We start from the raw sequence: 11,810 nt of genomic DNA on the forward strand, positions 1-11,810 counted from the left end.
TTCCATTTTTTGAGAAATGTTCATTCAGAGAATTTTTTCAAAAATTTCTATAGTGTTGTTTTATTTTGTTTATTGATTTGTGGGAATCTTTGATATATTTTGGAATCCAATTATTTTTCCTTTTTCAGTCATGTGCAATGAAAATAAATTGTCCTAGTTTTGGCTTGTGTTTTTACTAATGTCCTTTGATATATAGGATGTCTTATTCTAATGTGTAGTTTTATTTTTTCAGATTTGCATATTGCATAAGTGCGTGTGCCCTGTTTAAGAAATTCTCTCCTTCCCAGAAAACATAAAGACAATCTCTAGACTATCTTTCAAATTTTATTGGTTTTGTTTTCACTTTTAGGTTTTTTAATCCCTTGGCATTTATTTTCTGTGCACGGGATGAGACAGTGATCAACGTAATTTTTTTTTTAGCATGCACAACAAATGGCAACATCACTGTTTAATGAATAATCCACCATTTCCACACCACTCTGTATGGCCACCTGTGCCATGTTTCAATCCTTCATATAAGGGTGGGTCTGGTTCTGAGATCTCTATTCTATGTCCTTCATCTATTTATGTTCCACTTCCATGTTGTCTTACTTAGAGCCTGTTTATAATAAATGCTGATATCTGATAGGTAGTGCATATTACCTCTGTCATGCTCTCGTTCTGGGTTATCTTGAGTATTAGCTCTTTGCTTTTCTATATATAAATATTAAAATAGCTTAAGAAGTTATTGCTGCTGTATGTGTTGTTAAACAACATGCTTCAAAACAATATGCTCTATGCAATAAATACATACAATTTTATCCATTAAGAAATAAATACAATTTTAACTATTAAAAAAGAAGTAACAAATACACATATACATTTACGTGCAATTTTTCATGGAACTGCATCGAATGTATACAAGGATTTAAGGGAAAATTTTTAGTTTGTGATATTTAGTCCTCCAATCACCAAACAGGAAATGTTTATTTACTTAGTTTTCGACTTACTATTTTGTTGTTATTGTTGTTGTCCTTGGGATTCTCATTAATTACTTTTATATGGGATCAGTAATACATTTCCAGATTTGGTTATTGGTATTAATCTGGAATTTGATCATTTTTTAGTGGAGTGCTAATACATATTTTAGTATATCTAGTCGAGTATCCTACCAGGAGTAGAAGATTTATATAGAGGATTTTCACATGTAGTTCTTTACAGAAATACGTATGATGTCTTTGAGTTTATTTTCTCTGCCAGCATGTATATGTATGCTTACAAAAAATACTTATCTATTTACTTTGTAGGTGGAAAAATGCTAATCACTGAAAGAAAACATTTTTCATTAGGAAGAATTGCACAAAGTAGGTCTGAAGCAAATTTGATTGACATGGAAGCTGGAAAACTCTCAAAGAGTTGCAATATTACAGGTATGGGAATTTATAACTGTTGCGATTTGTCCATGTAAGTACATGAAATTCATCACCAATAATTGTTGAAGGTCTACCTCTGAAAATGCTTTGGAAGAAGAAAAGAATCATAAAATATTGTTTTTATCATAGAAATAGATAAAAAGATGTGCAAAATAAAATAGCACAGCCAGGCCAGGCGCGGTGGCTCACGCCTGTAATCCCAGCACTTTGGGAGGCCGAGGCGGGCGGATCACGAGGTCAGGAGATTGAGACCATCCTGGCTAACACGGTGAAACCCCGTCTCTACTAAAAAATACAAAAAAATTAGCCGGGCGAGGTGGCGGGCGCCTGTAGTCCCAGCTACGCGGGAGGCTGAGGCAGGAGAATGGCGTGAACCCCGGGGGACGGAGCCTGCAGTGAGCTGAGATCGGGCCACTGCACTCCAGCCTGGGTGGAAGAGCGAGACTCCTTCTCAAAAAAAAAAAAAGCACAGCCAACAGATTATGATAAATATTATAAAAAGGAAAAATGTTGTTAATAAATGAGTGTTATATGCAATAACTATAATGAATTTGGGGGTAAAAAGGCTCTCTAAAGGTAGGTCGACCTAGAAAATCTTCATGGAGCATCAAAAAATTAACCCGATCCTCAGAAGAAAAGTAAGTTTTAAGAGAGTTAGGGATAACTGTATTAAAGAAAAGTGTGAATGTAAGAGAAATGCCACCTTTATTTTTCAAAATCCATCTTCTAAATTTTAGCGTATAACACTTAAAAACATTTCAATCAAGATAATGTTTCTACGTATATTAAACAAAAGAAATTCTGACAGTTTGTTTGAATTATTTTTTCAATAGAACTTCTGAAAATTTGGTTGGCTATTATGCCTGTTGCTAAAAGCAGCACTAGCTTCACAAAGTCTACACAGAGTCTTTATAATTATTTACTAAGAAATGACCAAGTATGAGTTGCTCTACACACACAAAAAATGGCTTCAGTGTTGTGAGATATCTAGAAATTCTTATAATAGAAATGTAAATATTTTAATGTTACAAATTCTTAAGACACTTACTTTCCAAAGTAATAATGCTTCAGTTTCTAGTGGTAAAATTATTATTTGCCATTGCAAGCTTGAGTGCAATGAATTCCTTTGATCAATAAAACCAATGGTGGTCTCAATTTTCTTTCTTTCTTTTTTTCTTTTTCAATAGGTAACTCTTTTTAATAACGCATGCTGTCTATAAGCTTAATTTCTCCAGAAACACTATCATTTCAATAGGCAACTCTTTTTAATAACACATGCTATCTGTATGCATGTCACAAAATTTCTCCAGCTTTTTTCAATTTTTGCCAAAATATTCTGTTTTTAGAACTCATTTAGAATAAAGGAATAAACAAAAAGAGAATGTGTCACGTCTAACAGATCACAAAATAGATGCAAAACTAATGCGCATTGAAAATGAGAAAAGGAATAAAATACACTTAAAAGCTAGACTGAATGGCAAATACAAATAAAGTACAGCAAATAAAGCTGGCAAATACACCAACACCCTAAAGTTTTGGAATGTTTTCCGGTGTTAAAAAAAGGCAGCTATCCACATTCATTATTTTAGAGTGGTTTCAGTCATCTCTGGTTGTTACATGGTGATTTGTCGTTTCTATGTTTGTTGGCTGTGGATTTACTGCCCAGACTCATGGTGGTCTAAATTTTCAATGTTAATTTTATGAATTCCTTTTCCTGAAAAATGTTAATGTCCATTTTTCAATACAAAGTTATAGAATTATCTAATAAATTAATGACTTTCTAATTTAGCATATTGTTTTAAATATTATTTTAAATGTTAACAGATGTAGTTGATATTTTCTACATATTCAATATTATCTGAAAAGGAGAATATTAAATTAATATTCTGAATGTAATGAGACCAACAATTCAATGTTTAGAAAAATATGGATAATTGAGTAACTGATTTATTCTATTTGACCAGAAATTTGCTTTTGTAAGCATGATACATAAAATAATAAAGCACAAGCACATGCTAGTCTGAGTCATTTTCAAGAAAATGTGTTAAATATATTATTATATCATATTAAATATTTATTCATTTAGTTTATAAATCATGATGTCTTAAAGTAACATTACATATGTTCAAAAAATAACCTGGTAGAAAAAATATTCTTTTCTCATTACATACAAATTTGAGCAAATTTAACATTGAGTTTGTGTTAGCTAGTAGACTAGAGATCAGAAAGAAAAATGAAAAGTAAGTCCTGAATTTTTAAGCTATGGGAAAAATTAATCTTCATTATAACTCAGAATGCCACCTTATCTTTGTTTTGCTTTGTCTTTCCTTAAATAACAAGAATGCCAGGACCCAGACTTGCTTCACAATTGGCCGGATGCTTTCACCCTTCGTGGTAATAATGCTTCCAAAGTTAAAAATCCATTCTGGAGTCAACTGTCTGCTTCTAACCCATTTTTGGATGACATAACTCAGCTAAGAAATAACAGGAAGAGAAATAATATTTCCATCTTAAAGGAAGATCCTTTTCTTTTCTTTAGAGAAATAGAAAATGGAAACTCTTTTGATTCCTCTGGTGATGAACTTGATGTGCATCAGTTACTTAGGCAGTCTTCCTCAAGAAAATCTGGAAGATCTAAAAGTGTCTCAGAACTTCTGGACATTTTAGACGACACAGCACATGCCCATCAGAGTATACCTAACTCTGACCAGATCCTACCACACGACTTAGAATGGCTTAAAAATGACCGAGAGGCTTATAAAATGGCTTGGTTAAGTCAACGCCAGCTGGCCCGCTCCTGCCTTGATTTGAATACAATTAGTCAGAGCCCTGGATGGGCCCAGACACAACTTGCCGAGGTCACCATAACTTGCAAAGTAAACCATCAAGGAGGGTCAGTACAGTTACCTGAATCAGACATCACTGTTCATGTGCCCCAAGGTCATGTGGCTGTGGGGGAATTCCAAGAGGTGTCTCTAAGGGCTTTCCTTGATCCGCCACACGTGCTTAACCATGATCTTTCATGCACCGTGAGCCCGTTGTTGGAAATCATGTTAGGCAACCTCAATACAATGGAAGCCCTTTTGCTGGAGATGAAAATTGGGGCTGAAGTGAGAAAGGATCCTTTCAGCCAAGTCATGACAGAAATGGTGTGTTTACACAGCTTGAGTAAAGAAGGCCCTTTTAAAGTTTTAAGCAACTGCTACGTTTATAAAGACACCATCCAAGTCAAGCTAATTGACTTGAATCAGGTAATGTATCTAGTGGTTGCTGCACAAGCTAAAGCTCTTCAGTCACCAGCTGCCACCATTTGGGATTATATCCACAAAACCACCTCAGTTGGAATTTATGGACCCAAATATATCCATCCCAGTTTTACTGTTATTTTAACAGTTTGTGGACACAGTTATATGCCAGGACAGCTTACAATTTCTGATATTAAGAAGGGTGGAAAAAACATATCTCCAGTTGTGTTTCAGCTCTGGGGGAAGCAGTCATTTTTACTTGACAAGCCACAAGATTTAAGTATTTCTGTTTTTTCCTGTGATCCTGATTTTGAAGTAAAGACAGAAGGAGAAAGGAAAGAAATTAAACAAAAGCAGTTGGAAGCAGGTGAAGTAGTTCATCAACAATTTTTATTTTCTTTAGTTGAGCACAGAGAGATGCACTTGTTTGAGTTTTGTGTTCAGGTGGAGCCTCTCAATGGTGAACTAGTTGCACAGTTCTCTATCACTACTCCTGATCCAAACCCAAACCTAAAAAGACTCTCGAATCTGCCAGGCTATTTGCAGAAGAAGGAAGAAATCAAGTCTGCTCCTTTATCACCAAAAATTCTTGTTAAATATCCTACATTTCAAGATAAAACATTGAACTTTACCAACTATGGGGTAACCCTGAAAGCAGTGCTAAGACAAAGCAAGATTGATTACTTCCTTGAATATTTCAAAGGGGACACAATAGCTCTCCTCGGGGAAGGTAAGGTAAAAGCTATTGGTCAGTCCAAAGTGAAGGAATGGTATGTAGGACTACTCAGAGGTAAGATTGGACTTGTACACTGCAAAAATGTCAAGGTGATTTCAAAGCAGCAAGTAATGTTTATGTCAGATAGTGTCTTTACAACCAGAAATCTTCTTGAACAAATTGTCCTGCCTTTAAAAAAATTGACTTATATCTACTCAGTTGTATTAACCTTGGTGTCAGAAAAAGTTTATGATTGGAAAGTTTTAGCTGATGTCCTGGGTTACTCACATCTGTCCCTGGAAGATTTTGATCAAATTCAAGCAGACGAAGAATCAGAAAAAGTTTCTTATGTTATAAAGAAGTTAAAGGAAGATTGCCACACCGAGAGAAATACAAGGAAGTTTCTGTATGAACTTACTGTGGTGAGTATTGCTTGATCATAGTAATGAATTGCCATCAAGAATTATATTAACTTGACAATATTTATAACCAAACATGTGAGAGGAGAAATGTTTAAAAATTCAACAGTCTTAAATACATTAAGGATACTTTATAGCAAATATAGTTTTTCCTACATGATCATAAAACTGGTTTCTTAAACTTGAGATTCAATTGTGATTTCCCCCAAAAATGGGATCATCTTTTAAAAGAAAATTAAAAGTTCTGTTTGTGCTGGGCTTAACAGTTCAGGTATGACTTCTCTTCCTGTCTCAAATATTTAGACAACTCTTAAGATACCAGAGAGGCTCCATAACATGAAAGCAAACTAAAGAAAACTAACTTGGCCATTGTTAGAGATCCACTTTTCTTTTATTTATTTATTTATTTATTTATTATTATTATTTTTTTATTATACTTTAGGTTTTAGGGTACATGTGCACAATGTGCAGGTTTGTTACATATGTATCCATGTGCCATGTTGATTTCCTGCACCCATTAGCTCGTCATTTAGCATTAGGTATATCTCCTAATGCTGTCCCCGCCCCCCCCACCCCCCACCCCACAACAGTACCCGGAATGTGATGTTCCCCTTCCTGTGTCCATGAGTTCTCATTGTTCAATTCCCACCTATGAGTGAGAACATGCGGTGTTTGGTTTTTTGTCCTTGCGATAGTTTACTGAGAATGATGTTTTCTAGTTTCATCCATGTCCCTACAAAGGACACGAACTCATCATTTTTTATGGCTGCATAGTATTCCATGGTGTATATGTGCCACATTTTCTTAATCCAGTCTATTGTTGTTGGACATTTGGGTTGGTTCCAAGTCTTTGCTATTGTGAATAGTGCCGCAATAAACATACGTGTGCATGTGTCTTTGTAGCAGCATGATTTATAGTCCTTTGGGTATATACCCAATAATGGGATGGCTGGGTCAAATGGTATTTCTAGTTCTAGATCCCTGAGGAATCACCACACTGACTTCCACAATGGTTGAACTAGTTTACAGTCCCACCAACAGTGTAAAAGTGTTCCTATTTCTCCACATCCTCTCCAGCACCTGTTGTTTCCTGATTTTTTAATGATGGCCATTCTAACTGGTGTGAGATGGTATCTCACTGTGGTTTTGATTTGCATTTCTCTGATGGCCAGTGATGATGAGCATTTCTTCATGTGTTTTCTGGCTGCATAAATGTCTTCTTTTGAGAAGTGTCTGTTCATGTCCTTTGCCCACTTTTTGATGGGGTTGTTTGTTTTTTTTATTGTAAATTTGTTTGAGTTCATTGTAGATTCTGGATATTAGCCCTTTGTCAGATGAGTAGGTTGCAAAAATTTTCTCCCATTCTGTAGGTTGCCTGTTCACTCTGATGGTAGTTTCTTTTGCTGTGCAGAAGCTCTTTAGTTTAATGAGATCCCATTTGTCGATTTTGGCTTTTGTTGCCATTGCTTTTGGTGTTTTAGACATAAAGTCCTTGCTCACGCCTATGGCCTGAATGGTATTGCCTCGGTTTTCTTGTAGGATTTTAATGGTTTTAGGTCTAACATTTAAGTCTTTAATCCATCTTGAATTAATTTTTGTATAAGGTGTAAGGAAGGGATCCAGTTTCAGCTTTCTACATATGGCTAGCCAGTTTTCCCAGCACCATTTATTAAATAGGGAATCCTTTCCCCATTTCTTGTTTTTGTCAGGTTTGTCAAAGATCAGATAGTTGTAGCTATGCGGCATCATTTCTGAGGGCTCTGTTCTGTTCCATTGATCTATATCTCTGTTGTGGTACCAGTACCATGCTGTTTTGGTTACTGTAGCCTTGTAGTATAGTTTGAAGTCAGGTAGCGTGATGCCTCCAGCTTTGTTCTTTTGGCTTAGGATTGACTTGGCGATGCGGGCTCTTTTTTGGTTCCATATGAACTTTAAAGTAGTTTTTTCCAATTCTGTGAAGAAAGTCATTGGTAGCTTGATGGGGATGGCATTGAATCTATAAATTACTTTGGGCAGTATGGCCATTTTCACGATATTGATTCTTCCAACCCATGAGCATGGAATGTTCTTCCATTTGTTTGTATCCTCTTTGATTTCATTGAGCAGTGGTTTGTAGTTCTCCTTGAAGAGGTCCTTCACATCCCTTGTAAGTTGGATTCCTAGGTATTTTATTCTCTTTGAAGCAATTGTGAATGGGAGTTCACTCATGATTTGGCTCTCTGTTTGTCTGTGATTGGTGTACAAGAATGCTTGTGATTTTTGTACATTGATTTTGTATCCTGAGACTTTGCTGAAGTTGCTAATCAGCTTAAGGAGATTTTGGGCTGAGACCATGGGATTTTCTAGATATACAATCATGTCATCTGCAAACAGGGACAGTTTGACTTCCTCTTTTCCTAATTGAATACCCTTTATTTCCTTCTCCTGCCTGATTGCTCTGGCCAGAACTTCCAGCACTATGTTGAAAAGGAGCGGTGAGAGAGGGCATCCCTGTCTTGTGCCAGTTTTCAGAGGGAATGCTTCCAGTTTTTGCCCATTCAGTATGATATTGGCTGTGGGTTTGTCGTATATAGCTCTTATTATGTTGAGATACGTCCCATCAATACCTAATTTATTGAGAGTTTTTAGCATGAAGGGTTGTTGAATTTTGTCAAAAGCCTTTTCTGCATCTATTGAGATAATCATGTGGTTTTTGTTGTTGGTTCTGTTTATATGCTGGATTACATTTATTGATTTGCGTATGTTGAACCAGCCTTGCATCCCAGGGATGAAGCCCACTTGATCATGGTGTATAAGCTTTTTGATGTGCTGCTGGATTCGGTTTGCCAGTATTTTATTGAGGATTTTTGCATCAATGTTCATCAAGGATATTGGTCTAAAATTCTCTTTTTTGGTTGTGTCTCTGCCTGGCTTTGGTATCAGGATGATGCTGGCTTCATAAAATGTGTTAGGGAGGATTCCCTCTTTTTCTATCGATTGGAATAGTTTCAGAAGGAATGGTACCAGTTCCTCCTTGTACCTCTGGTAGAATTCAGCTGTGAATCCATCAGGTCCTGGACTCTTTTTGGTTGGTAAGCTATTGATTATTGCCACAATTTCAGAACCTGTTATTGGTCTATTCAGAGATTCGACTTCTTCCTGATTTAGTCTTGGGAGGGTGTATTTGTTGAGGAATTTATCCATTTCTTCTAGATTTTCTAGTTTATTTGCATAGAGGTGTTTGTAGTATTCTCTGATGGTAGATTGTATTTCTGTGGGATCGGTGGTGATATCCCCTTTTTCATTTTTTATTGCATCTATTTGATTCTTCTCTCTTTTCTTCTTTATTAGTCTTGCTAGCGGCCTATCAATTTTGTTGATCTTCTCAAAAAACAAGCTCCTGGATTCATTAATTTTTTGAAGGGTTTTTTGTGTCTCTATTTCCTTCAGTTCTGCTCTGATTTTAGTTATTTCTAGCCTTCTGCTAGCTTTTGAATGTGTTTGCTCTTGCTTTTCTAGTTCTTTTAATTGTGATGTTAGGGTGTCAATTTTGGATCTTTCCTGTTTTCTCTTGTGGGCATTTAGTGCTATAAATTTCCCTCTACACACTGCTTTGAATGTGTCCCAGAGATTCTGGTAGGTTGTGTCTTTGTTCTCGTTGGTTTCAAAGAACATCTTTATTTCTGCCTTCATTTCATTATGTACGCAATAGTCATTCAGGAGGAGGTTGTTCAGTTTCCATGTAGTTGAGCGGTTTTGAGTGAGTTTCTTAATCCTGAGTTGTAGTTTGATTGCACTGTGGTCTGAGAGACAGTTTGTTATAATTTCTGTTGTTTTACATTTGCTGAGGAGAGCTTTACTTCCAACTATGTGGTCAATTTTGGAATAGGTGTGGTGTGGTGCTGAAAAAAATGTATATTCTGTTGACTTGGGGTGGAGAGTTCTGTAGATGTCTATTAGGTCCACTTTGTTTAGAGCTGAGTTCAATTCCTGGATATCCTTGTTAACTTTCTGTCTAGATGATCTGTCTAATGTTGACAGTGGGGTGTTAAAATCTCCCATTATTATTGTGTGGGAGTTTAAGTCCCTTTGTAGGTCACTCAGGACTTGCCTTATGAATCTGGGTGCTCCTGTGTTGGGTGCATATATATTTAGGATAGTTAGCTCTTCTTGTTGAATTGATCCCTTTACCATTATGTAATGGCCTTCTTTGTCTCTTTTGATCTTTGTTGGTTTAAAGTCTATTTTGTCAGAGACTAGGATTGCAACCCCTGCCTTTTTTTGTTTTCCATTTGCTTGATAGATCTTCCTCCATCCCTTTATTTTGAGTCTATGTGTGTCTCTGCACGTGAGATGGGTTTCCTGAATACAGCACACTGATGGGTCCTGACTCCTTATCCAGTTTGCCAGTCTGTGTCTTTTAATTGGAGCATTTAGCCCATTTACATTTAACGTTAATATTGTTATGTGTGAATCTGATCCTGTCATTATGATGTTAGTTGGTTATTTTGCTCATTAGTTGATGCAGTTTCTTCCTAGCCTCGATGGTCTTTACAATTTGGCATGTTTTTGCAGTGGCTGGTACCGGTTGTTCCTTTCCATGTTTAGTGCTTCCTTCAGGAGCCCTTTTAGGGCAGGCCTGGTGGTGACAAAATCACTCAGCGTTTGCTTGTCTGTAAAGTATTTTATTTCTCCTTCACTTATGAAGCTTAGTTTGGCTGGATAGGAAATTCTGGGTTGAAAATTCTTTTCTTTAAGAATGTTGAATATCGGCCCCCACTCTCTTCTGGCTTGTAGAGTTTCTGCGGAGAGATCAGCTGTTAGACTGATGGGCTTCCCTTTGTGGGTAACCCGACCTTTCTCTCTGGCTGCCCTTAACATTTTTTCCGTCATTTCAACTTTGGTGAATCTGACAATTATGTGTCTTGGAGTTGCTCTTCTCGAGGAGTATCTTTGTGGCGTTCTCTGTATTTCCTGAATCTGAATGTTGGCCTGCCTTGCTAGATTGGGGAAGTTCTCCTGGATAATATCTTGCAGAGTGTTTTCCAACTTGGTTCCATTCTCCCCGTCATTTTCAGGTACACCAATCAGACGTAGGTTTGGTCGTTTCACGTAGTCCCAAATTTCTTGGAGGCTTTGTTCATTTCTTTTTATTCTTTTTTCTCTAGACTTCCCTTCTCGCTTCATTTCATCTTCCATCAGCGATACCCTTTCTTCCAGTTGATCGCATCTGCTACTGAGGCTTCTGCAATCTTCACGTAGTTCTCGAAACTTGGCTTTCAGCTCCTCCATCTCCTTTAAGCCCTTCTCTCCATTGGTTATTCTAGTTATCCATTCTTCTAATTTTTTTTCAAAGTTTTTAACTTCTTTGCTATTGTTTTGAATTTCCTCCCGTAGCTCAGAGTCGTTTGATCGTCTGAAGCCTTCTTCTCTCAACTCGTCAAAGTCATCCTCCATCCAGCTTTGTTCCATTGCTGGTGAGGAACTGCGTTCTTTTGGAGGAGGAGAGGTGCTCTGCTTTTTAGAGTTTCCAGTTTTTCTGCTCTGTTTTTTCCCCATCTTTGCGGTTTTATCTACTTTTGGTCTTTGATGATGGTGATGTACAGATGGGTTTTTGGTGTGGATGTCCTTTCTGTTTGTTAGTTTTCCTTCTACCAGACAGGACCCTCAGCTGCAGGTCTGTTGGAGTTTACTAGAGGTCCACTCCAGACCCTGTTTGGCTGGGTGTCAGCAGCGGTGGCTGCAGAACAGCGGATTTTCGTGAGACCACCAATTCAGCTGTCTGATAGTTCCTCTGGAAGTTTTGTCTCAGAGGAGTACCTGGCCCGGTGAGGTGTCAGTCTTTCCCTTCTGGGGGGGTGCCTCCCAGTTAGGCTGCTCAGGGGTGAGGGACCCACTTTAGGAGGCAGTCTGTCCGTTCTCAGATCTCCAGCTGTGTGCTGGGAGAACCACTACTCTCTTCAAAGCTGTCAGTCAGACAGGGACGTTTAAGTCTCTGGAGATTCCTGCTGACTTTTTATTTGTCTGTGCCCTGCCCCCA

General features: G+C 37.4%; 1 protein-coding gene across 1 annotated transcript in view; it reads left to right on the forward strand.

The window, feature by feature from the left end:
- The first annotated feature begins 1,294 nt into the window (after positions 1-1,294).
- The window catches only part of MACC1 (MET transcriptional regulator MACC1), a 29,410-nt gene continuing 18,894 nt past the window's right edge, over positions 1,295-11,810 (forward strand). The window contains exons 1-2 of the mRNA XM_032753445.2: positions 1,295-1,409; positions 3,753-5,794. Coding sequence (XP_032609336.1) covers positions 1,295-1,409; positions 3,753-5,794 — 2,157 coding nt within the window. The remainder of the gene's footprint in view (positions 1,410-3,752; positions 5,795-11,810) is intronic.

Source organism: Hylobates moloch, unplaced genomic scaffold, assembly GCF_009828535.3.
Source record: "Hylobates moloch isolate HMO894 unplaced genomic scaffold, HMol_V3 SCAFFOLD_1, whole genome shotgun sequence".
NCBI lineage: Eukaryota > Metazoa > Chordata > Mammalia > Primates > Hylobatidae > Hylobates > Hylobates moloch.